We start from the raw sequence: 24,473 nt of genomic DNA, 5'->3' as shown, positions 1-24,473 counted from the left end.
CAACCAATTCAGTTTTGTGCAAGAATGCTTTCTAAATGCTTATCTTTTGCCCAGGAAACTAAAGACATCAGTAATGTAGGCCTTTGAATTTACCTATGTGCTTATTTAGTTTCTGACTGAGTATGTTTTGGCAGAGTTTTTGGACTGGTGGGGGGCATTAAGGCTTCTTACTAATCATCTTTATGCAGTTTAACCACCAAGTTAATTTTGGCTTGTTAAATGTTTTTAAGTTGTTGAGTAGCCAATAAAAAGTTTCGGCTTTAAACTCTGTGACAAAACGACCTGTAGGAAAGTATTTTTCCTAGTTATGGTTTCAGCCGAGACCATATCAACTGCTTTGCTTGAGGCATTTTTAGAGCCATGAATAAAGAGTGTAACAGAGAGAAATGGAGGAACACACAGTTGTAATAGATTTGTACCATGTACTGTTTTCCCTTGCATAAAAGATTAAAACACTTTGTTTATGCAATCAATCACACATTCAGTGTTTTATGATTTATGCCACTGGTGTTGCATGCACAACGTGCACCTATTTATAATTGTGGGTATTTTTCAAAGATACTGCAGTGCAATTGTCTAGCCTGTACTCGACCTCTTACTTTTATTTACTAAGGGGAATTTAAATAATTCACATCTTAAGTCTCTGCCTGTAAGTAAGACTAATAGAAAGCGTGGTTTAAGAGACATGCTTTGCCCAGGGAAAACTACATCTGAGAGGAAGCAAATAAATCAGGTATTTTGTAAATGGGACCTGGAACTGCTTCTACAGTGGAATATTCATTTATATAAGGTCAGACCCGTCTAGCAGGATGTGCTTCAAATTCCCTGAGGTGGGAAATTGGTACTGATGTCAAGTGGCAATACCTGTTTTGTGTATGAGATGGGTTTATATATATTTATATATGAGGACATTACTTTCCCTTTAAGGGCTTTGCTCCCCATGATTCCTGAGCTGACTTGAATGAGAATGAGCCGAGTTGATAATGAGCACAGTTTTGAAAGGCTCTAGGGGTGTTGGGAAGTGGCTTGGTAGCAGAGAGTGATCTTATTGAACCACGAGCCGGGGCTTCATTGTCGTCAACGTGATCAGTTTACTAGTAGGATTCCTAGTCCACTCCCTTCTTAGGCAGCTCCTTGATCCGCAAATCGAGTGGATGGATTTCGGTTTGAAAGCTGTCCAAAGCAGTCCGGTCCCCTGTGGCCCAAAGGCAGCTGATCATCTCTTTTTTTTCCTGGTTTGATCATCCTCTTGTTTTTAAGATCGGGATTTCTTTTTATTTGGGAGAAAAATATATGCTGATCTGCAGTTATCGTCTAATTAATACCCCATTAAGGTTTTGAATGAATTTTATCGATTCCTTTGCAGAGAGCAAATTCGTTATATAGCACTTCACCAGACACTTGGGAAATCCTTTTTTCCCTTAACATACCTACACTCCCTTTTTATTTTTGGAAAAGGATTTTATATAAACCTATCAAAGCCTCCCTGACTTTTGCTGTGAGACGAAACGGTTTTGTGAAATTGCTGTTTGTATTACAAACCTGGCTTCCATCTCATAATTTGCTATTTTGTCTGTAAAAGATCTTTCCACTTCATATTTTAGCTACAGAGGGGTGCAATTATATAAAAAACATTTCCTTTTGAAGTTTTGGAATTGTTTTGAAGTGACTCACTGGGACAAAGAAACAATTAGAATTATTGTATGTAACCTTGCCAGTTGTTTCACTAATTGATTATTACATACTGTACTCTTGTGAAACAGATATTGATGATACCTGCTACAGGTACTACCTTTTTGGCTTTTTGAACTACTGTCTTTTTATGTCTGTGCTTTCTTTATGTACCTGCACTATGCCAAAATCATTTGGCAATTTAAGCAGGCATTAAAAAACAAAGTTTCTCACTTTGGTTGTTGGTAGTTTAACGGTCATTTTTTTTAACCGTTGTTTTCTAGACTTGTTCAACCTGTTGAAGCACGTCACATCCGGGGCAAACATAAAAAAAAATCTCCCTTTGGTTTTTTTTCCCCCCTTTAGTGAGGCAAAACTTGAGCAGTGGAATTTTGGCTGTGCGATGCCTTAAACAGAGTTCAGGATCTTCACTCCTGAAGTACTCCTTTCCCTTCCACCCTCTCCCAGTCCACTGCAGCCACCCCCTAAAAGGGATTAAGAAAAGAGCTCTGGGAATATGTAGAAAGACAGACAATAAGGGAGGGCTGCTGTTTAAATGATGTGACAGAGGGAAGGAGAAAGACCTGAGTGGTGTAAGGTGGGGAGTCGGGCTTCTCGGTTTTAGAACATTGCACCTTCACAAGCAGACATTGATCTGCTGAGAAATCAGGTTACATGTTAGGCTGTGTTGATGAATTCCAGATTTTGTCAGTGGTGATTCCATTCCCAAGTATGCTGTTTTTATGATGATGAGAATTGAGTTACTTTAGCCTTCTTGTACGTGGCGACATACTTTTGAGTTCAGGATGTCTTTGTTGTTGTGCTTGGTCATGTACATCTTTACATAGTGATGTCAAAGAATTCTTGGAATACAAATGTTTGGGGCGTAGTAGAGAGATGTTGAGGTGTGTCTGCTCCATCTATAGTTTCTCTTCTGCCTGCTTTTGGGAAATCCTATAGGAATGACTGCATGTTTTAAGGATGTATAGGTTACAATGGATGGAAAGTATTTTCAGGTAATGTTGATTTTATTGTGAGGTATTTTATCTACCAGTGCAGGCAAAAATACCTTATTTTGCCATTGTAAATGTATTATATCTAGTTCTGTAATGAGACACAGCCTCAACAGTGCAGCTGACTTTGGTGGGGTCATGCGCTCCATAGTTTCTCCATGACTCCCATGCTTCTCTCACTGCCGCTGGAATGCAGTTGTGCCAGCTAACTGATGTGTGTAGTTTTAATAACGTTCCTGAACGAGCCTCCTGTGTTCACTGCCATACACATGATTGTGCTTGCAGACTTCCTGCAGCAAATTGGCAAATTGGTTTGTGCCATTTGCATTTATCGTTTGTGTCTGGTTTTGCTAGCGCAACAGCCTAGGGACTGATCCAGAGCTGAACAAAAGAAATGACCATTAAGAAACTTAATACGCAGTACTAAAAGCTGTTGTCTATTTAGAAAACTATATAAATTGTGGTCAAAGGAGTTAAGGAAGAGTGCAATTAAAAATTGAACTGATATCGGTGACGTAGTTGGTGGGAAGATCAGATCATCCTTGGATTCCAGGGGATTCAGCTTCAACTATCAGTAGTGCTGGGTAGTTTGTTCCACAATCGGTGACTTTGTGTAAGGATGTCCTTTTGGTTTTAATACTAAATATGCCTGCTCTTAATTTCCTTAGTGAGGACCTTGGATTCTTTTTTTCATTATGTAATTTGAAGTAGACTTTTGTGTTGACTTTTGTCAATATCGATTCATTTCTGAAAGCAAGTTACTGGCCTAACTTATTCATATCACTAAAAGGTCAAGTTGGTGTTGACACCTCCAATTCAGATTTCTGATCTTCAAATACTGTATGTGAAAATGACATGAGAGTATATTGAGAACTTCCCTTACACATGGACTAGTCAGGAGAGTCTACATTGTTTCAAATGAAAGAAAATGCAGGAGATCGGTCTTATAATTGAAATGAAGTGGCTAAAGACTTGCACAATCAGACTTTTTCTGATCTTCATGTTTTTAAATGCTTCCTTTGTATTTTAAGATGTACTGGCTTGACACAAGTCTGAAGGGCTCTGTTCCTTGGTTTTCTGAAACCCTGTATTTACAAACTAGTGGAGAACACTTGTCAGATTTGTCCATGAATCCCATGGCCAGTTTAAACTGGCAAAAACATTAGGAGTCTCTGAACAGTTTCACCTGTTTTTCAAATATATTCTTACCCTCAGTTTTAAAATAAAAGGACATGAAGGAAGCTTTACTAAAACTTTAATTAAAAGGCATAACATCAGCACAGCTGTGTAGGTTAGGATGCCTTCTTCAGTTTATGGTTTAGTAAGCAAAACAGATGTTTTTCCTAAAGAAAGTTAAAACATTTTTTTCAGTAAAGCATCTGTTTACGCTGTGGCTATTACATCACTTTGTCCTGATGAAGGCTTTTGTGCAGAAACGTTGAGAGTTTGTTTAATATGTTTTTGGGGCATACAGTGTGCACCCAGTCGATACCTTTTTTGAAATTACTAGACAGAACCAGGAAAAGAATTTAGTTAATGTTAAGGTTGATTGGACTTAAATGCATGTGGAGAATGTTGATGATGATCTCTCTCCTGTGATGACGATAATGCAGAAATAGTAAAAAAAAACTGTTAGACTCTCAATAACACCAAAGCTTATGCTTACATTGCATAAAGTTAATCAAGATTGTTCTTAATTCACATACCCCACTTGCATTGGTTTTTAACCTCCAGGAGTGAAATACCTGGATTAGTCTAGAGTGATTTGCTGATAGCATGTGGGATAAAGATAATTGGTTTCAAGAGATCAGCATTTTTTAAAGTTAACAAGGACTGCAGCTATGTTAATCAACTGCTCAAATGTTTGCTTTTGCTCCTTCAGAGCAAATGATCTTGTTGGCTGGTTTTGTAGCTTTGTTCTCATTTGAAGTGTACTTTGCATCTGATGGATGATTTTGATCAAGGTGGTTTGGGCAGATGAATTTGCCGTGCAGTTTTAAATGGGATCTCCTCAAGTTGGATACATTAGTGCATGAATATCTTTTCAGGTCTGATTAATCATTGCATCTGCCTCCAGAACTTTTAAGTTTACTGCTATAGTTTCACTCCACTTGAACTATTTCATATTGCTTTTCTTTAATATATATATATAAAGCAACTCAACACTGCCATTGGTGTCATTTGGATTCTCATATACTTAAGTGACTTGGACTGTTGAATGAACACTTAATCACCTCATTTGTGAGAGTAATGATTGGGCATAGACTATGAGGTGATTTAACATGTTGAAAGGCGAGCCTGGTAAAAATCAAGAAAGAAAAACACAGTGAGGTAACAGTGTGCCACGCTTACTTCATTATGTGTGGCAGCTCGGGCTCAGAAACCAATGAACAAGTATGTCCAAGAAGAAAGGGACAGACTCCCACAATGTAACCTAGTGTAAAGCATGATGTACAAATATATTGCATAAAGCTGTGCCCACACAGATTACTGCCCTGTAACCTTCACAGTAGAGTAAACCTTTGATGACATTTCAATCAGCATAGTGAATTTACCTCTGTCATGCCTGTACAATAAAATGCACCTACTTACTCAAAAATAATTCCCGTTAACTTTGTGAATTTGTTGCAGTTGTAAGTGATGTTCCTTTTGATGTACGTTTTTGTTTTTCAGAGGAAGTTTTTCACAGTACTTCACACTTAATTACAAGAATGGGTTTCAGACCATTATAGGATACACGTCTCAGCCATTTCAGGTCATACTTCGGCACAAGCTTCACTTTAAGCTAGTTGACACTACCAGGTATTGATTACTTTGCTACGTTTAGAAAATGTTCAAATTCTGCATGTGCTTTTCTGCTTCATTAGTGCCATTTGTACAAGAGCTGGCAGCACGTAAAATAGGACATGGATCAGGCTGTTACATACTGGGATCTACATTTCCACCCATGTGGACTGTTTTGTACTGGCAATTTCTAACTCATTTCTGCACCAGCTGTGAATTTCTCACTTACAAACCTGATGAATATTGTATGGCAACAGATTTATTGATTATTGATTGTTCAGCATGGCCAGAGGATGTCTGGTGATCAGTAATCACCACAATGCCAAGATGACCTTTGCGGTGTTTAAGGATTACCCTTCCTGTGTCCTTTCTAAGTTGTTTGAGGGCAGTCTAAAAAGGACTGTGGCCTGTGTCCTGTGTCAGATTCCGTAACTTTGCATCGAGTGTCTGTGCAGTGTTAGGCATGTGCTGCAGCTGTATATCGCTGACTGGTGTACCTTTTCCTGCTGACAGATCCTTGAGTGAATGATTCCCTGAATGGCTCTCTTGGTTTGTGGGGGTGGGTGTTAAATAACCTGGAGAGGAAATACTTGGGCTTGCACGGCGATTTGTTGTGTAAATGTGGGACTCTATTAATTAACTCCTCAATGATCTGTCACTTCTTAAGTATAAAAACATTGCCTTCCAGTTCCTGCTTCCCGTTCTGGAGTATATTTTGTAGAGGTCTTTTAATTTTCTGTTCCTGAGGTGTTCTCCGCCTGGTGTTGGCAGTCAATAAGAGCTATTGACTTATTCATCCCAAAGCTCTGTAAGTTGTCCTGTCACAATAGTGCATCCTTGAACCTTGCTGTTATCACAGTTAGTTTGAATTTACTTTTTTTCCCCAGATAAGACTTCTTTTGTACCACTCCCTGGTACACGTGCTTGTATAAGTCATCTTGGCGAGCCTCGTACTTAAAGCTTGTCATTTTTGGTGAGTCGTTGACATGAATTGTATTTCTTTTCAGCATCATTAGTGCAGTAGGTATAAGGATTGTTGGCTTCTGAACCTGGAAGTGAATCAAACACTTCTCCATTGGGAGTTTCATGTTTCTTCCTTTTGCGGTGTTGTACTTTTTGTCACTGCTTAAGTGATTTCCTTTAGGTCTTTTGGCATTTAAGTATTTCTTGATTTCTTAAAAGGGTTAGCAAGGTTTTACAGGCCTTGTCACCTCTTTCATGTTTTTTTTTGCCTTTAACTTATGCGGTGTCTCATGTGAAACCCTTGACTGAAATCCCTTTTTTTATAACGGGTCTAACTTTTAATGTTCAGTAGACTGATGCAGTGCCTGTCTTGCCCTTTTGAAAGCTCAGTTCTACTAAGCTTGAGCCCATCTCATCTACTCCTGGTCCCATGAGTCTTTAATGATAATTACTACCCCCTGGTGTGTAGAGGTTCCTTCCCAGGCTGAGATTCACAGTATGATCCCCCCAGGCCCTGCATCTTGGCCAGGCTGATTGCTTCTCTTGGCTTTTCAGCGCTGCCTCCCTTGACCCTTGTTTTACAAGCAGTAGAAAAAAAAAATCCCTGATTATGCGTATCCCTGTCAACAGCGCGCTTGGAAGTGCTCAATGCTGCATGCCGAATTAACCGGGCAGAGACAGTGCTTTGTTGTTGTGCAAATGGTAGGGGATATTGCATTGTCATTGGTGCTGATAGCCCATTGCTGCTGACAGAGCCCAGTGGTTGGCAGACAACATGAGCTTTACATGGAGGCTGTCTAAAAAAAAAAAGGGCAGTGAGAAATTAACGTTTTTTCATTTAAAACAATAGCATTATGTTGTGCGCACAGTACAATACAGGTCAAAATGTATAATGTATAATGAAATATAAGCTAGTGGTTTCTTACCTAAACATAGAAAGTTTGATGTACAGGAATTAGCACTATAGCCCTGCTATTGATGGATGATTCCCTTTTGTTAATGCTGCTAAGTCCTTTTGTAGAAGTCAAAATCCTTCTGCTCCGAAAACAAAATCTGTTGCCAGGCAGCAGGGTTGCCTGGTTTAAATCTGTTCAGTTTAAAACACTGATTTAAGTCAGTTTAGATCAGGGGAATTTGTTTACTAACATTGATCTTAATCCTTTTACAAGTTTTTTATTAGTAAAGTGCATGAAAAGTATGTTCTAAAAGCATTTTATCAGACGTTTAAAATTTTACTTTTTAGGATTCTATTGTCTTTATAAAGAAAAGGGGAAAAAGACTCGAGGTGAACTTTCATGAGCTTTGCTCGTGTCAAGGGATGAAGTTGGTATTTTCTGCTTGAACCGAGTTCAGCACCATTGCTATCTTAGACAGTGTGACTTAGACATTGCTCCACAGTGTGACTCTGCACAGTGAATGTTACTAGGGATTAGAGACCAGTTCTGTCAACTTTGCCTGGGGCCCATTAGTGAACAAACCAGTATAGTTAGTGCTTTTCTACTTATTTTCCCCACACATTGCTTAGTGTAACTTGGATACACACTTGTAGAAGGAAGCAGTGCCATCCCATGAAACAGGAAATTGACTTCTATGAAGCAGTTCCCTGTTCTCTGTGAGGACTCCAGTTTCACCATTGAAGAGAGTGTGAGCCTGGCTTCAGCTCAGTTCATGAAGTTTCGCTTCTGTTTCTTTTGTGGAAAATAGCTGTATTATTGCTTTCGTTTTGAGAAATATTAAAGCTACTGATACTTATACAGCTCGTAAAAGTGTATTGTTTTCTGCCAGCGGTTTCCTGAACACGTGAAGTATAGAAGCAGGTAATAAGCATCTCCTGCCATTGATTGGTCTTTGATTGGGACTTAATTACAGAGATTTGTTTTTAAACTTTTTATAGAAGTCTTTATTGCTTCATGGTATTTTGGATTTCTCTACACATTTGAATATGGGTGAGTCAATGAAGGAATACAAGTTGTTTTTTCTTGAACTAATACTAAGGTCTTTCCTTCCTTCTTCTCTAGGGTTTTCTTGATCCAAGCAGCACCTGATTTTTTTTATTATGACATTGACACTGCTGCATATCACATATAAAGCTTATGCAACTTATATTTTCAATTGGGGATCTGTATAAAACAATGCATATAATTAAATATTAGTCCAGATGCTCAAAAACTTTGAGTGTAAGAGGATGGTATGTAGGTGAATTCTACATGTCATAATTGATATGTCAGACATGGATGTTTTAATTCCTGATACACTAAAGTGTTGCACCTGGTAAGGATGGTATAGCAATTAGTTTAGGACTAGGCGCGGACACGTGTATGAAATCTAAGAACTGGTGTATACATGAGAAAGCCTGCACAATTCTGTGGAGAGTTTCAATGCAAAACACTGTAACTGACAACTGTTTGCTTTTATTTGCTTAGATAAATTTGTACACTGGGAGGCCATGCTGACATAATCCTCCTGTGGCTTAGAAAAACATTGCTGAGATATTTGCGACTGGCCAGCTAATCACTACCATGTCTGCAGTGAGCTCAAATAACCAACACAACATATGCAGTCAGTGTTTATATCGCCTGAACATTAGCGTGGTGCTAGTGACGTTTAGTATATTCTCTGTGTGGTCTTGTTTTTCTGCACTATTAACTGTTTTATTTATTAGAAACATATGCTGTGGCCAAGATGAAGCCTGTTTCAACTTCACTTCCAAACTATTTCCACCACCAAATACATAGTTTAAAAATATAATTTGTATGTGTAAATATGAACTACATACAAGCATGGTAACCAGTTTAAAATTCTGTAATGGTTCTCAAATTGACCAGGGTTTCTATACCATCATACTTGGTTTCAAGCTGGACCTTTACATTTTAAAAATTTCTGTGAACTGATTTGATGCACCCAAGGGCTATTGTGGGTTATAGGAAAAGTTTTGAATTCCTGAAAAAAAAACTGCGTGCTCTTTCAGCACTACTGTATCTTCTGATTTGCAGAAAATGATTAATTTTTAATTAGACATTTTTAGTTTAGTTAGAGTTAGAAAATTGTGAATTTCGAGTAGTGTTTGAGTTATTTTTTTATATGAAAGCAAATACCTAGTGATTTACCTTGGTTCGTTGTTCGGTTGAGTAATGAGAATCTCTGAACACAAATGAAATGATCTTGTGGCCCCGAGGCCCAGGATATAGGCCTGTAGGTTCAGAGCTCCTTGTTAATGACATGTGAAGAAAGTCAACAGGGGTGCCAGTCTTCACAACAGTACCTGGTACTGCAGCCTGTGAGGAAGTTCTGCTTCGCACAGCCAGAGATGGGCAATTCCTGTCTTCAAGGGTCACAGGATGCCCCCATGCTTCTGTCTTAATTGTGTACTGGAGCTAATATTTTGGATAAAAAACAAAAGCTCCTGATTTTCTGGTCTTAATCAGTTACAAATTGAAAGCTACTTGTAAATCTTGTATGTATCTAACCTTGGAGAACTGGTGTTGCCCTCCTCAATCTAGCCATTAAATAGCACTGTCCAGGAGGATAGGCACCATGTTCACTGTGTAAAAACTGTATTGGAAGGGCAAATTGCAACATTTATCTTGGAGTGAAAAGTGACACTATTTATAAATAGTAATAAATATAAAGAATATTGATTTACATTGACCCTGGAACTTTTGCGTTCAAATGTTCTAGCATTCGTAATGTTAAACTGCAAAGGACAGATTGATATACTGAATTGAAATGTTTTATTTTTCTATGGTGCACATTACAATATCATTTTAATTCAAATTAGTTGTATCACAGATGCAAATTTAACCCTTAAAGGAAGCAAAATGCTGTAAACTGCAGAGCAGGAATACTCTAGGAGTTATTGTAGTATTGTATTATAGTTTTCTATTTGTGTTAATGTAATTGTTTGCCTAAACACTTTCAGGTGTAATCAAAATATCTAAATATTAAGGTCATTAGAACGAGGACTTACAGAAAAAACAATACATTACACTATATGGAAAACACCATCTCAAGATTGTTTGTAAGTGTGCACCCATTTGTAAGTCTTGTTGTTTTCTGGGACTCAGGTTTCTCTGTTGGGCTGTTGATTTGACCTGGCCTTGGAGATATAATGGTTAACGTCAATCAACACAATTGCAATAAACAGATACCCAACATTTTGGGCGTTTATAAACCTATGCGTTGTACTACTCACCTTCCTATTTTCTGGTAAGGGATCAAACTCTTAAGGTTTTGTATTTGACCGAAAATAAGTATCCTCCTCAGGTTACAATGCTGCCTACTTCAGATACTCTTGAAGCTTGCTTCAGTCTGAAACCTAGTGTGCTGTCGGAGATTCTGCAAGTCGCTGATGTGTCTGAGTAGTCATGTCATTTTTCTTTTGGCATTTATGGAGTCAAATCTATTACAAGATCATTCACAGTTAAATAATTTTAACTACACAGGGCATCTAGTAATGAGATGAAATCACGCTCATAATAGAAAGTAAGGTTTAAAATAAACTTAAAATGCGTGCAGTGGTTTGAGACTGCTCAGCGCTTTCTTATTTAGAGGGATCACTTGCCTGTGTTGATGGGGAAAACTCAGCATGCTTCAGTTCACAGCTATTTCCGGCATAGGACGCACCCTTGCCGATTTGCCTGGAAGTTTGATTTCCTCTAAACTTTGCTTTGTAGTTGGCGTTCACTTTACATTGTGTTCAGCCAGTGAAAAGCCAACAGCCTGTTGTGTTTTTTTTTATTCGAACAAGACTAATGTCCTACGAGAATGAGACTTTTCATTTGACTTTTAAATTACTTTCCAATGCAAGTGTATGTCCCTTCGTATGTGGCAGCTATGGTAGTTTTATCCCCCCTAGTTCTTCATAGAATGACTGTTTGATATAGTCTGTTGGTGATTTTTGCCATTCACTTTGGAGAAAATTGGGGAACCTTTAATATCTTTCTTTCTAATGTATGGTGTCAGTATATTTTTGTCCCAGACATCTCGTAGGCCAGAGCTTATTTGCTCCGCCCTACTAACATCTGATAAACCTGAAAACCCGCTTAGACGGGCGAAGCTGCAAAAACAGTTCTTTTGGCCTGTGGGAATGTGACTCCGTCAGCAGTATCTGTGTTGGAGACAATGAAGTGCCTGCCATTCACCTGTCCACCAGCCTGTCAGACAGGTTAGCCCATCCCTGGTATCTGAGCTCTATCAACAAAGGAGCGCTCTGTGTTCGAAAACGTGGCTTAGTAGGGGCCTCAGATAGCAGCAGCCTGGGAGTTGACAACAAGGGCCAAGACTGCTTTCAGAGAATTTTCAGGGTTAAGAATAGCCTACACATTTATCCGTGGTCATGCTGTGCCTGTTGATAAGGGGGTTCCAAAAATGTGGTAATGAAGAGCTTTGTTTTTTTTCCCAGCCTGACTTATTTGCTTAAAATGTGCTTAATTGGTTGTAATTACCTGTGATGGACTGGCATCCTGTCCTGGGTGTGTTCTGCCTTGCGCTTGTTGCCTGCTGGGATAGGCTCCTGTTCCCTTGTGACCCTGTATTGGATAAAGCAGTTAGAAAATGGACGGATGTATAGTTGTAATTACTTTCTAGACCATGATTTTAGCAGGTGACGGAATGGATCAGAAAGACATAAGAAACCCACAGAGCCTGCCAGTCCTTTGTTTCAGGAGCTGTTTCAAAATCAAATAAACTTGTATTTGAAATAAAGTAAAAACAACTGATAGCCCAAAGCAGCACGACAAATATTAAGTTGGTGTGGTGGGCGTTCAGACGTGGCTGGATTCAATGCATCATCAGCACAATTACGATTTTTCTCTTCCTGGGTGGTGTCCAACATGTTACTGGCTCTGCGTTTATTAATTGTGCTCACCCGGTCCCTTTTGATGAAAAATTACACATCACAGAGAAATCTGTTCAGTCTTGAAGATTTGAGAGAGGTTCCCTTTGCTAAGATGGGCACCTGGAGGCACTAAAAAAATTGAGCACTCCCTGATGTGCGTGTGTGTGACGTTCTACATTGGGAATGTGTGCTGACAAGTACTAAAAAGGAGGAAGCAAGATTTTAGGATATTTCAGTTTCACTAATATGCCTGCAAACAGATTTGTTTTCCCACCATTTTAAACTTGTGGACATTTGTGGATCTATATTACAGAGCAGGAGTGACCCGCGCTTGTGTGAGAGGGCATGATAAATCTAAATAGCATCCACCCTAATGTGAAGACTGTCAGCGAGATTCATGGTCTATCCATGCTTTTTAAAGGCTTCAGATCTTAACTGTAGCTCAGCGCTCCACATCCCTTTTATGTTCTGTCAAGATACCCCAGTGATGCTGGAGGATGGTATAATACACAGGCCTGCAAAGACTGAGAAGCTCAAATTTAGGTGCATTTGACAAAATAACGAACCCTCAACTTTACTCATTTGCATTTCTCTGTAGTTAAGAATGTTTTAAACTAATTTACTGACCAGTGATGAAGGTCTACCTAGACCTCCGTCTCCCCCACCTTACAGCTTTATGTTGATTTCTGTCAGTTAATGTATGTCTATATTGTCCATTATTGCTTAAAGTGGTAAAAAAAATTAAACCTGATGGTCAAAGTAATTTGATATTTCATGAATATAAAGATAATTTCTAATGATGCTATTCAAGAATGCTTTACACTTACACGGTTATGATAAAATTAAAAAATGCTTCATTTCCATTTGGTATTTGCCATAGATAATTGAAGCTGATTTTAAATGGCTAAAGTGTTAAGTATGCAGCATTTAAGCTCATCTATGTAAGTATACTGGAGGAGTTGAAGTATGAAAATCACAGAACAAGGCAGAGAATTGAGACTGCCCTTTTCTTTTAAATGTGGAAATCGATTCAAATTCCACACGGAAATGTATGGTATTGTTATGGGGAATATGAGTCGGGGAACATTAGCTTTTTATCGGAAGAAAAGATCTGTTACAGAGATTAAGGGATGAGATAATCAGTGTTTTGTCTGACTTAATTATATTACTTTAAAATATTTTTAGTTTTGGGTGGAGATTGTTGCTTAAAAATGTTAAGAGGCACCACTTAAAATGAAGAAATTGTAGTTTTAGGTGACTGCTTAATGAATATCTAAATTCTTAGTCTGAGACTAGTTCTTTGTTGATGTAAATCACAGGAATTTAAAATATTGCTGGTACTGGCACCAGATGTATTACCAATAGCTGTTATCTGTTGTTTTTTAATTACATGACCATACTCTTATAGTTGTCTTCAAATATATTCATTCTTTTGATGCAGTGTCACAGTCACAAAAAGTGTAAGACCACCAGAACTGGATATGGCCAAAAACCATATGGAGAAACATCAGATGACTTTAAAACAAGGGGATTCAATTATCAGCATTTTGCCTTTAGAATTTTTTTTGGAGGGCTGATTTTGTGATTCAGTAGTGACGGTTGTCAAGTTTTTTTATTTATGGAATAAAATACTGAATGCCTACTTGCATTTTTCTTTGTTATAACAAACCTTGTTGCATTGTATAAAGAATGATACCACTATATGTTAAACTTTTTCTGATGTTTTAGACTATGTGATGGTTAATTGCCTTTATCATTCTTCTTGTTTTTGTCTAACTTGCATGTAGTGAAGTTAAAATATGTAGTCATTTCTTACAAGCTTGTTTTCAGTATTGCTATATGTTACTGACTTGTATAGGGGGTTGATGTTAGTCAGATGAGTGAACGCCTGTTTTTAACTAACCTATTTCACTCCCACTTTGAATATGCATTGTCTAAACATTTTTCTAGCTCCAAGAAGCCGTTTGACAAAACTCTTCGTTAAAGTCCATCTACTCTTCGTTAAAGTCCATCTACATTTTGATTGAGGTTTTTCTCTTAAGGAGGTGTGGCCATGCGTTATGAATAAGGGCCTAGCAGTTATGATGTAACTTAATCTCAGCTTTGCAAATCAAAGCAAGCCATATCTTTCATGTTTTTCACCCTTTTTTCCATTTGGGCAAAACAGGAGACATGTTCAGAATCTGTGGTTTTTGTCAAGGCCTTTGGACCCACATGGCAAAAATAACACATCTGATCTCAGTTTGAATAAGTAACACCAAAGAAAAAAATGGAAAGTATTGTTCAAGTTTTAAAAGAACAACTTAGCTCTTTGGATCTGTTTTATTACATGTTCTTTTGGAAAACCTAGCAAGCTTTCCACAATTAATCGGTTTGAGGCTTAAAATTCACTTCTGATAAAAGTGAAAACTTGATTTAAAATTAACGTTACTATACTAAGCCACAACCTGAATTTGGGGTTGTTTTTACTTCTTTATTTTGTGAAACAGTGTTGGTTAACTTTGTTTTCTGATTGATCCGACTGTTTCTGATTGATCTTCACAAGTTATGTGAGTGGTCTTAGTCACTACATGTGGAAATACTCTGCTAAAATGAACTGAATGGGATTCTGCTTCTTAAAATCAGTTCCTCAGGTATTTCATGGTAGTAGCAGTGGTCCAATGTACATCCTGAGCCCAAAGGTTAATAAACTCTGTCACGATAATTGTCCAGTTTTGCATAGTGGTCAGGGCTGCTTGAAAACTTTATTTTCTGTTCTCTCTTGCATCACTTAGCACTAAATCCTTTGCATCTCCCAGCTGAAAAAAGCATCTTGAATTGCCACTCAATTTATATCAATATTATAATCAAATAATGTCGGGTGTAGATTAGTAAATTTGTTAGCCGTTCCCTGTTAGCATTTATCAAGCGTGAGTATGTATTGCTAGTGATATCTGTGGAGCAGAAATTTCCCTGAAGCTGTCCGTGCTTATTCTGAACAGAGGGGTGAGGCAGGTGTTTCAGTCATGGTTTTTGATAGAGCCCCAGTGGAACTTAGGACCCTCTCATTCCTTGTCAGAAAAGCATAGCATCCCACCTGAGTGATCTGGAGCAGCTGTGCAGATGGGTCTCTTTTTCCTCTTGCGCTTTGGAAGCGGAAACAAACAGTAGGTTATAATTACTTTGGATGAAATCTAGTTTTTATTTTGAAATGCCCTAATTAAGGATAATACGTGCTTTGTGCCTAAGGAATGCTAATGACAGTCCCCCTCTTCGGGAAATTGGCTGTTTGTGTCTATTTCTGGATGGTGTCTTGGATGGCTGTCTGGGTTTTCATTAAACCTGGCCGCGCTGAGGATTTTACTAAGAAATGGATGCCCAGGGTCAGTTAGAGATTAGGACTAAATCACACAGGACTTTATCTGTGCGTGAGGAACATTTCAATGAGGAGCACAATTGTGAAAATTGTCACCAAATGTCATAGTTAAGAAACCTTGAGCGCTAAGAGGTCAGTCTTCTCATGCTGTATTCACAGCGATGGAAAGAAATGGCATAAATGATGCCATTGCTGCTAAAACTGTGAACCTTTTTTTGTCTTATAGCCACACAAAATGTTATTTACAATGTGGACTTTTAAATAATTATTTTAATAATTTGCACAGTTACACAATGCATTGAGTGTGTAAATGTATTGCATTTGTTTTTAAATGCAAAGTATTTCATAGCGATGGTTTATTTTGTAATGAAGGGAACCCCATTGATTTTTTTTATTTCCATTAAGTTTATTAATGGAGTTATGACTATTAACTGTGGCTGTCTTCCTAATTGTTGAATGTGCAATACTATGGGAAGGCAAAGAAGGTAACGACATAATCGTCCACACACATACGCACGTTTTTAGGAACAGATTGAATACAAATAATGTATAATAATAATGTAAAAAGTTTTTTTTTCCAATAATCTTGCTTAATGGAAGAAAAAATATTCTGCAATGTTAATTTATCATTTCAGAAATCAAATCCTTGAACCCAGGTTTCAGTGACCCTAGTATTCCAACTATCCACTACCAAAAAGCTGCCTATTCCTGTTAAGGGATGTGTTAACTGGAGCCAATCCAGAAAGGCAGGAGTAACACACCCCCGAACTGACCTAGCCAGTTTGTCTTTGCGAGTTGAGAGGAAACTGCTTGTTCTCCCTGTGTCCGAGTGGGTTTTCTCCCGGTACACCAAACTTTCCAGATGTCCCGGGCTGGAATTGAATCGCGAGGCTCTGCCCATCTAATTCAGAATTCCAGAAATACCCTTTTGGTGGTTTTGGGTTTTGGTATTTGTGTTTTGAGGCCTAAAGGCTTTGAGTTCGACTTTCTCTGTCAAGTTCACACTTCAAACGGTTGGGGCCTCCTCACACATGTGGAACACACCCTGTAGTGTAGTGCTGGAAGGAATGCTTAGGGTCTGACATCACTGCTGATGGGGGTAGAGCTCATTTAGTAATCGCCTCCAATCCTCCCTGTACCAGCTGTCGTGGATGTGTTGAGATTGTGCACCTGCTCTGTAATGTTCTGCCTGCTAAATGTTAATCTGTTGCCCTTTAAAACTAGGTAGAAACATAGTACAGAACTGTGTGCAGAGCAGTGTGAAAAAGCAGGCTGGGTGACTGATTTTTCAGCGCGTTTCGACCCTCGTCTGTTGCTCTTACATGCAGCAGAACTGTTTCAGTCTGGGACCTTCTTATGGTTGCAAGATTATCCTGTCTGCTCTGCGGCAGAAAACAGAAGTGTAAAAAGACTATGTGCTGTAAGTACAGGCTAAAGCTTAGTCCAGGAATCTCTGCCTTCATTCGTGAGTGTGTGTGTGTGGGGGGGTCAAGCATCGTACTTCATGATGATTAAGGAGCATTAACTGTTGCCTTGTCTTCTTCCCACTGGAGAAGTGAAACTGTGACACACAGTTTTAAGTTAAGTTTTTTCAAATATGCTGCCAATGCAGTGGTTTATGTAGATGAGCGCCTACTGCTTTTAAAATGAATGGATTTTTAATTGTAGGTTAAAGCATATTTGCATCATGCTGCAGATACTAACAGTTTTAACTATCTATAAATCTTCTCTTAAATTGCAATATAGGTTCATCTAAAAGAATGTGGTTAATTATTTGTCAGCCAACGCATATTTATTTAGTGCTCTATGCACTTACATACATAACAGAATGCTGAATGTAAACATCATCCTCTTTTATTTATGTATGCATTTATTCAGTGTTGTCTTCTAATAAAGAATTCAAAACTACAAGCCATTTTTGTTGAGCATTTACAGAAATCCTTTTCTTTTTTCTGTTGCCTAAATTTATAGCTTATTTTTTTGTTCTCTGCCTAAACATGCATTTTCAGCAGGAGCAGTTCAGCTGTTCATTGCTCTCCTGTATTGTTGTGGCCTATAAAAACGGGCACCATAAAGCAATAACACTGCAAATGAAATATTAGAGCTATTTATATGTCATAAAAATTGAATCAAAATAGCATTCAACCTTGAAATATACTGACAACTAAATATAATAGCAGTCACTTTCTGTCAATGACTACATTCCAAAAATTGCTTTAAAATACTTCAGTCATTTTTTTTTGATTTAACTACTTCTGAACACCACTGAATAGTAAATGTGTAGAACAGGATGGTTCAAGAGATCACTGCCTGATCCTTTTAATCAAGTTTGTTTTCACAGCTGTCTGTAGAAAGCTGTGCTTGTTTTGGGTAGATCTTACAAGGTTAGTGCTTAGTAGGAATTTCTTGCATTGTGTCACATACAGTGAAGTGAATTTGAAGGCATTTATTTTCTAAAACGTAATACTTGTTAGGCACAAATCTGGTATTGGATCTATCTGTAATTTCTCATTATTCTTCATTAAAACAAAAATCAAAGACTAAGTTGTTGAAGGAATATCCCTCAAGAAAAAGATCTTCTTTGGTTTAACTTCCTAGTTAATAGGTAAAACTGAGGTGATGATGAAGTCACACAACAAAACATTTCACTTGTTATATAGAGAGATAGCCCCTACTGCTGAATACTACAGGGTAAAGCCACACAGCTCAGATGTGACCTACATGTTAAAAATGCAGTGTATATAAATTTGCTTAAGTACAAGTTGCTTTTTTGTGGGAGTACTGTAATTGATATGCCACAAGCAATAAATCACTGCACTGCTGTAGCATTCGAGCTATTATATGAGAAGACAGGTTTAGCGATGCTGTCTGGAAACCTGTGACTTTGCTTTCAATGTTTTTGGCTCCAACTGAAAGCAGAGCTATGGTCTGAGAGCCAAACAGCATTCCTGCAGCTCGCACAGGTGCAGCCAGTTCTACTCGCTCTGTGTCTTTTGGCACCGTTTTTGTGGAATTGAAAGTAGCTGACTTGAGTAAAAACAAATTCTGATGTTGAAGCTTTCAGACAGCACTTTCTGTAGTATCTGTGCTCATATCTTATTTTTTGTAAAACTCCTACTTTAAATAATATTTCTGGTCCTCATTATGACTTACAATGCAGACGGACTTTTAGAAGTCATTTAAGATCCTCTTACGTTTTATCAGCAAATTGCATATCCTTTTTTTGTTGTATGGGGGATTTCTGGAACTGTGTGCATGAATTGTGATGACAGATATTAGTAATGCATTTTGGCCTAGTTTTAATTGGTAAAGCACATTGTCCATATTTTCAAAGCTTTGGATCAGATTTTTCTTGAAAGCATTAATATTAAAGGGCAGTTTCTATTTAGATGAACAATTAATGATGTTTATCTATAGTTTGACTCCCTGCAATTCAATCTGATAGCTAATTACTTTAATTTAATCCAAGGTTATATTTATCCATCTAACATGTCTTAGCATTGGCTTTCTCTCAGGCGCTCTTGAAAATGAATTGAAAAAGATTTTTGAGAGTTGATTGGCATTTTCTTTATATCTAACATCCGATGAAACAGGTTCACCGTTGAAGAGTTTTTCCAGTTGTATTTTGCATATTGTTTAAAACAAATTAGAGACTAAAAAAACATATATGCAAGGAGGAACCCTTGGAAAAGCAGTAAAACAAAAATCTAAATGGTGCAGGTGAGTAGCTGTGTCAGCATGCGTAGGCTGCAAAGAAACAAGTAATAGGTTTATTCCATGCTGGAAAGAGAAGAAAAAAAACGTCCCCTGCTCCCACCTCTGGCCCCTCCTCTCTCCCAGCTTTTGTTCTCCTACGCTACATTACCTTTGCTTACTGCTCTGTCTTTCTCACACCTGAAGAAGGCTCCACGGCCGAAATGTTGTGTTTTCTTTCTTCTCTTTTCTGCATGGAATAAACCTCTTACTTGTTCCTAAAAAGCTAAAGAGATGGGGGTTGTGTAAAATGAAAGTCCCTGTTGAAGATACGGAATCGTGTTGTTGACAATTTGCTGAAAAAATAGATTATAGTGGTCACATCTGCTTTTGGAGACCTTCAAAAAACCCTGGTAAACAAGAGCTTAGGCGCCCAAGTGCAGGTTGAACTGCAGGTTGGACTTTACTGCTGAAGTCCCGGCCTGCTCCTGGCTCTTGCAGGTATGCTGTGTTGTTGGTGAGAGAGGAACCTCACCTCTAGGCAGTGCTAAACCTCTGGTATAGGCGTTTGATCTGTTAAACAGCAAGTGGCTCAAAGGTGGGGAGAGTGAAGGAGTCTTCGTACACGTGCTTATTCTCCCCACTGTACAGTCCTGGAGTTTGTAGTTGTGAATATAATGGGGGAAAAACGCACACTTCACTGTTCCTAATCAGCTTGGTATATCGTTTTTTTATTCTAAATCGAGGAAAAAGTTCTGTTAAATAGACACAGGCCCTCCTACATTTTAAGACGTGTAAAGGATTTCTTGAACTGTATTAATCTTTTAATTTTTTTGTCTGTAATTCCTTGTTTTTTTCTTCGGCTTTTGAGAAAATGATCCCGTATGAGCTTCAGTTTAATTCAACAGCTTATTGTGAAGGAATTAAGTAATTTTTTTAAAGTGATTTAATTTCTTTTTTAAAAGAATTGGCTTTCCAATAAGGGACAAATTAGGGATAACGGCAGCTAAAAAGAAGAAATACTGTCACACTGAGAATTGTGTTGCAACAAATGTCAGCTCAGACAATAAATGTTTTGTTCTATTCTGATGGAAAACACTGAGTTAATATACCAGATAATTATGGCTTCTGGAGACAAGAGACTTGCTTTTGCTCAAATGGAGGGCTTTACTCAGACAGAAATGAAAAAAAAAAGAGAGAAATTGCTCCTTGAGAACTGGGTGGCGTAGTAGCCTGTTTTTGTTTTGTCTTTGGGAACTCAAATGAAATGTTTCCTTTCTCATTATTCTTAAAACCAGGATTCATTCATTGATTTATTTTTGTAAACATAATTGATGCGGCGGAACCACAGTGTACAAAACGCTAATGTCACCGAGAGCCGATTTAATCATTGGGGTTTTAGAATGCTTGGGCCTTGGCAGATTGCTGAAATACTATATTGTGAAAAATGCACAACACTTGGAAAACACTAATTCAGAGTAACTAGAAACAAATCAATTTAAAGAATTGAGCCTATTACCCTTTACGCTTTAAAATAGTTAATCCTAAAACTTAAAGAGACTGAGAGAATATATTACATAGTAATATATTAGTTACATAGTAGACTACTCTTTATTCACTTGTCTAAATAGTCTAAATAGTATAATACTCTGCAGTAGTTGTATGTAAAACTGCTTATTAGGCTCCATTGATGGTTAATCTGTAGAATCACCTTAGTTATTTTTAAATTTTAAGGGCATGCATTTTTTTGCATATTTTCCAGTTTGATTATCTGAGCAAGATCTGCCTGTTGTCCTTGATATCCAGCCTCTAAATTAAATGCTATTAAGTATTTCCCCTTAGGCTTGTGGTCATTTTTTTTCTCTCTTCTGTGTTTGGCACAATATCCCAAGCTTTTAAAACTGACAATGCATAATCAATATGAAATGTTCCATCATGTTTCATAATGTGTTTTTTCCCTTGCAGGGTTCTTCACTTTGCCACTGCAGATGATGCTATAGATGACAGATCCAAACAAAGAGAAAAGGACGTTGGATCAATAGCTGTTTTTTCATCCCTAAATAAAAATCCAGAATTTACCATCTGGAGCAAAGCAAACATGAGGCCCCTTTACAGACATTCTTGCCCCTTTTTGTACCTGTGCATTCTTTTGATTTTGGTGGTAACAACCTCGGTGGTAGCCAAAGGGACCCCTAAACCTTTTAAAACTTTCTCCCCGAAGGAAATGGGTCTGACGCACTTGGTGATCCACAATAAAACTGGGGAAGTCTATGTGGGAGCCGTTAACTGGATTTACAAGCTCTCGAACAACCTCACTCTGTTGCGGAATCACATGACAGGTCCTGTGGAAGATAATGAGAAATGCTACCCTCCTCCTAGTGTCCAGTCCTGTCCACATGGCCTGGTGCTCACCAATAACGTCAACAAGCTCTTGTTGATCGACTACATGCAGAACCGACTGATTGCCTGTGGCAGTGCCTCTCAGGGGATATGTCAGTTTTTGCGGTTGGATGACCTCTTCAAACTCGGGGAACCCCACCACCGGAAGGAGCATTACCTGTCCAGCGTCAACGAGTCGGGGACCATGTCCGGGGTTATCATTGAAGGCTTCAATGGGCACAACACAAAGCTCTTTATTGGCACACCTATTGATGGCAAGTCAGAATACTTCCCCACCCTCTCCAGTCGCAAACTGATGGTCAACGAGGAGAACGCTGACATGTTTAGCTTTGTCTATCAGGATGAGTTTGTCTCCTCCCAGCTGAAGATCCCTTCTGACACTCTCTCCAAGTTCCCAGCTTTTGACATCTACTACATCTACAGCTTCAGCAGTGAGCAGTTCGTGTATTATCTCACTCTCCAGCTTGACACCCAGCTGACATCTCCGGATGCCAGTGGGGAGCAGTTCTTCACCTCCAAGATCGTGCGCCTCTGTGTGGATGACCCCAAGTTCTACTCCTACGTGGAGTTCCCCATTGGCTGCACCAAGGATGGTGTGGAGTACCGCCTCATACAGGACGCCTACCTCAGTCGGCCTGGCAAGCATCTGGCCAGGTCTCTGGGCATCTCGGAGAAGGAGGACATCCTTTTCACTGTTTTCTCTCAAGGTCAGAAGAACCGAGCCAAGCCACCCAAGGAGTCAGCCCTGTGCCTCTTCACTCTGCGCAAGATCAAGGAGAAAATCAAAGAAAGGATTCAGTCCTGCTACAAAGGAGAAGGCAAACTATCCCTACCGTGGCTGCTGAACAAGGAACTAGCCTGTATCAACTCGGTAAGTTGTTTGGACATTCAAAGTCCTAATTTCTTTCGGATCAGTTGTTCCAGGAGAACTTTTTTTCCTTTGGACGTCAGTGTATCACAGCCTTGGGAATAATTTTATGTGTCTGTGAGGTGGCTGTGATCTGCTTGCTAGGTGGGCATTTGGCAACCATCAACAGCCCCAGTATCTCCAGAATACTACATAATTGAGAAAACCCAAGTAACACCTTCCTCCTTTTTATCTAGGGAATTTGTTAGTGTGCAATATGGTCACACAAAGCACGAGGTATTTTAGTTAAGCATCTTGATATGGTTGCCTTAGTTATGCTGCGGCAGTCATCCACCACTTGAAAACATAATTCAATTAACACCTGTACCTGTAGAAAGTGATGTACCTGTACTTCATCTTGTTTCATGCCTTAGGTTTACTTGTGTACACACACAAGTACTTTGCTCTTACAAGGGATTTGATCAATCCTCAACACCCTTTCCCTTCTGCCAAATAATATTTCTACCATACCGAAGATGCACAAGAAAAATTGGTGACATTGTAAATAAACCTATATTTTGGCGCCTTCAACTGCAGTAAACTCAAAGAAAAAAACAAATCACACACTTTCACAAACAAGAATTTTTAAATATTTCAGGTCAGATTTAAAAGTGACTTGAGCCCTGATTTGTTTTACTGTAGTTCTTTGGGATGTAGCAGCAAATGGGCCCCATCGCCTGCAGAGTGTAAATGAACAGTGGGACACATTAAACCAGCCTTCTCTGTTTCCTCTCCGCTTACTCCAGACTTGCAATTAAAAAAAGGCATTTGTGTCTGCTTCCAAATAGTCACAGATTTCAGTTTAAAACCTGTGATCTCACAGCCCCTGAAAAGACTGTTATGTCTTTGTGAAATACCACATTTTCGTTTGCAGCCTTGCTGCAACACTGATTTGTGCAGATCACACTCATGAAACAAAGTCTTTCTTCTGGAGTACTGCTGTGTCTTTCTTAATCTTATTAAACCTTCAATTGTAGTATTTGTTTAAGTTTCAGGTCTTAAATAGAACAGAACAGGGTTACAAATTAGCATGAATTCTATGCCAGATGTTGAGTTTCAGAATGTCTCTCATTTAGGGTTGTTTGAATGACCAAGTGGAATTTAGCCAATGAGCCTATACATCCATAAATTAAGGGTGTGTTTGACATAGTGCCATTCCCACCTGTTTCTGTGCATAATTGATGTTGGTTAGAAATCTATGGGTGGGCAACAGTTTTAAAGCTGAAGTAGATATTTGTCTGATGTGTTTCTCAGAAATAATGCAAATATATTTTCTTAAAGTAAATACCACAAAAAACATTAAGTCATTGGTTAAATTAAGGGTCAGTAATTTTAACTTAGTTGGAATAAACGTAGGAAAGATAAAGGGTTAAGATCATGACTTGGAAAAGCTGTGTGCGATTTTCTAATTCTGGCAAATCCCTTTGGTTACATATTCCTGGTGGTGAATTATCTTCACAGTTTATATAGAAAGGCAGTGTAAATATTTACCTACTTTAAGCCTCTTCTTTTAAATTCAACGAGACATCATGAATATGTACTTTTTTGTAAGTAAGAGATTAAATGTTTACTATTCTGTACAGCTCTGTGTTAAAGAATAAATTAGAGTCGTAGAGTTACCCTTATTAGTGTCTGTACCCTGGGGGACTTTTTTACCCAGTTCCTTTGGAGAGCAGAATTGATCGGAGTTCAGTTGACAGTGTGGTTAGTTTTGATAGTGAAATGTCAAATATTTGTTTTGAATCATTGCACTTGGGAAATAAACTTATCTATCACACTTTCTCAAGTGAAAGAAACCAAACCGAATGAGGCCTGGTCTTTCCTTAAGACATCTTTTTCTTTCAGGAAAGA

At 38.4% G+C, this 24,473-nt stretch overlaps 1 protein-coding gene across 1 annotated transcript in view; it reads left to right on the top strand.

Annotated features, from left to right (window-relative positions):
• The window catches only part of plxna1a (plexin A1a), a 278,302-nt gene that overhangs the window by 7,152 nt on the left and 246,677 nt on the right, over positions 1 to 24,473 (top strand). Inside the window, exon 2 of the mRNA XM_006631093.3 lies at positions 21,281 to 22,586. Within this exon, the coding sequence (XP_006631156.2) occupies positions 21,414 to 22,586 (1,173 nt within the window). The 5' untranslated portion in view covers positions 21,281 to 21,413. The remainder of the gene's footprint in view (positions 1 to 21,280; positions 22,587 to 24,473) is intronic.

This window comes from Lepisosteus oculatus, chromosome 4 (assembly GCF_040954835.1).
Source record: "Lepisosteus oculatus isolate fLepOcu1 chromosome 4, fLepOcu1.hap2, whole genome shotgun sequence".
In the NCBI taxonomy this organism is placed as follows: Eukaryota; Metazoa; Chordata; class Actinopteri; order Semionotiformes; family Lepisosteidae; genus Lepisosteus; species Lepisosteus oculatus.
Note: the sequence above shows the minus strand (reverse complement) of the source record. Positions and strands in the feature narration are given on the sequence as shown.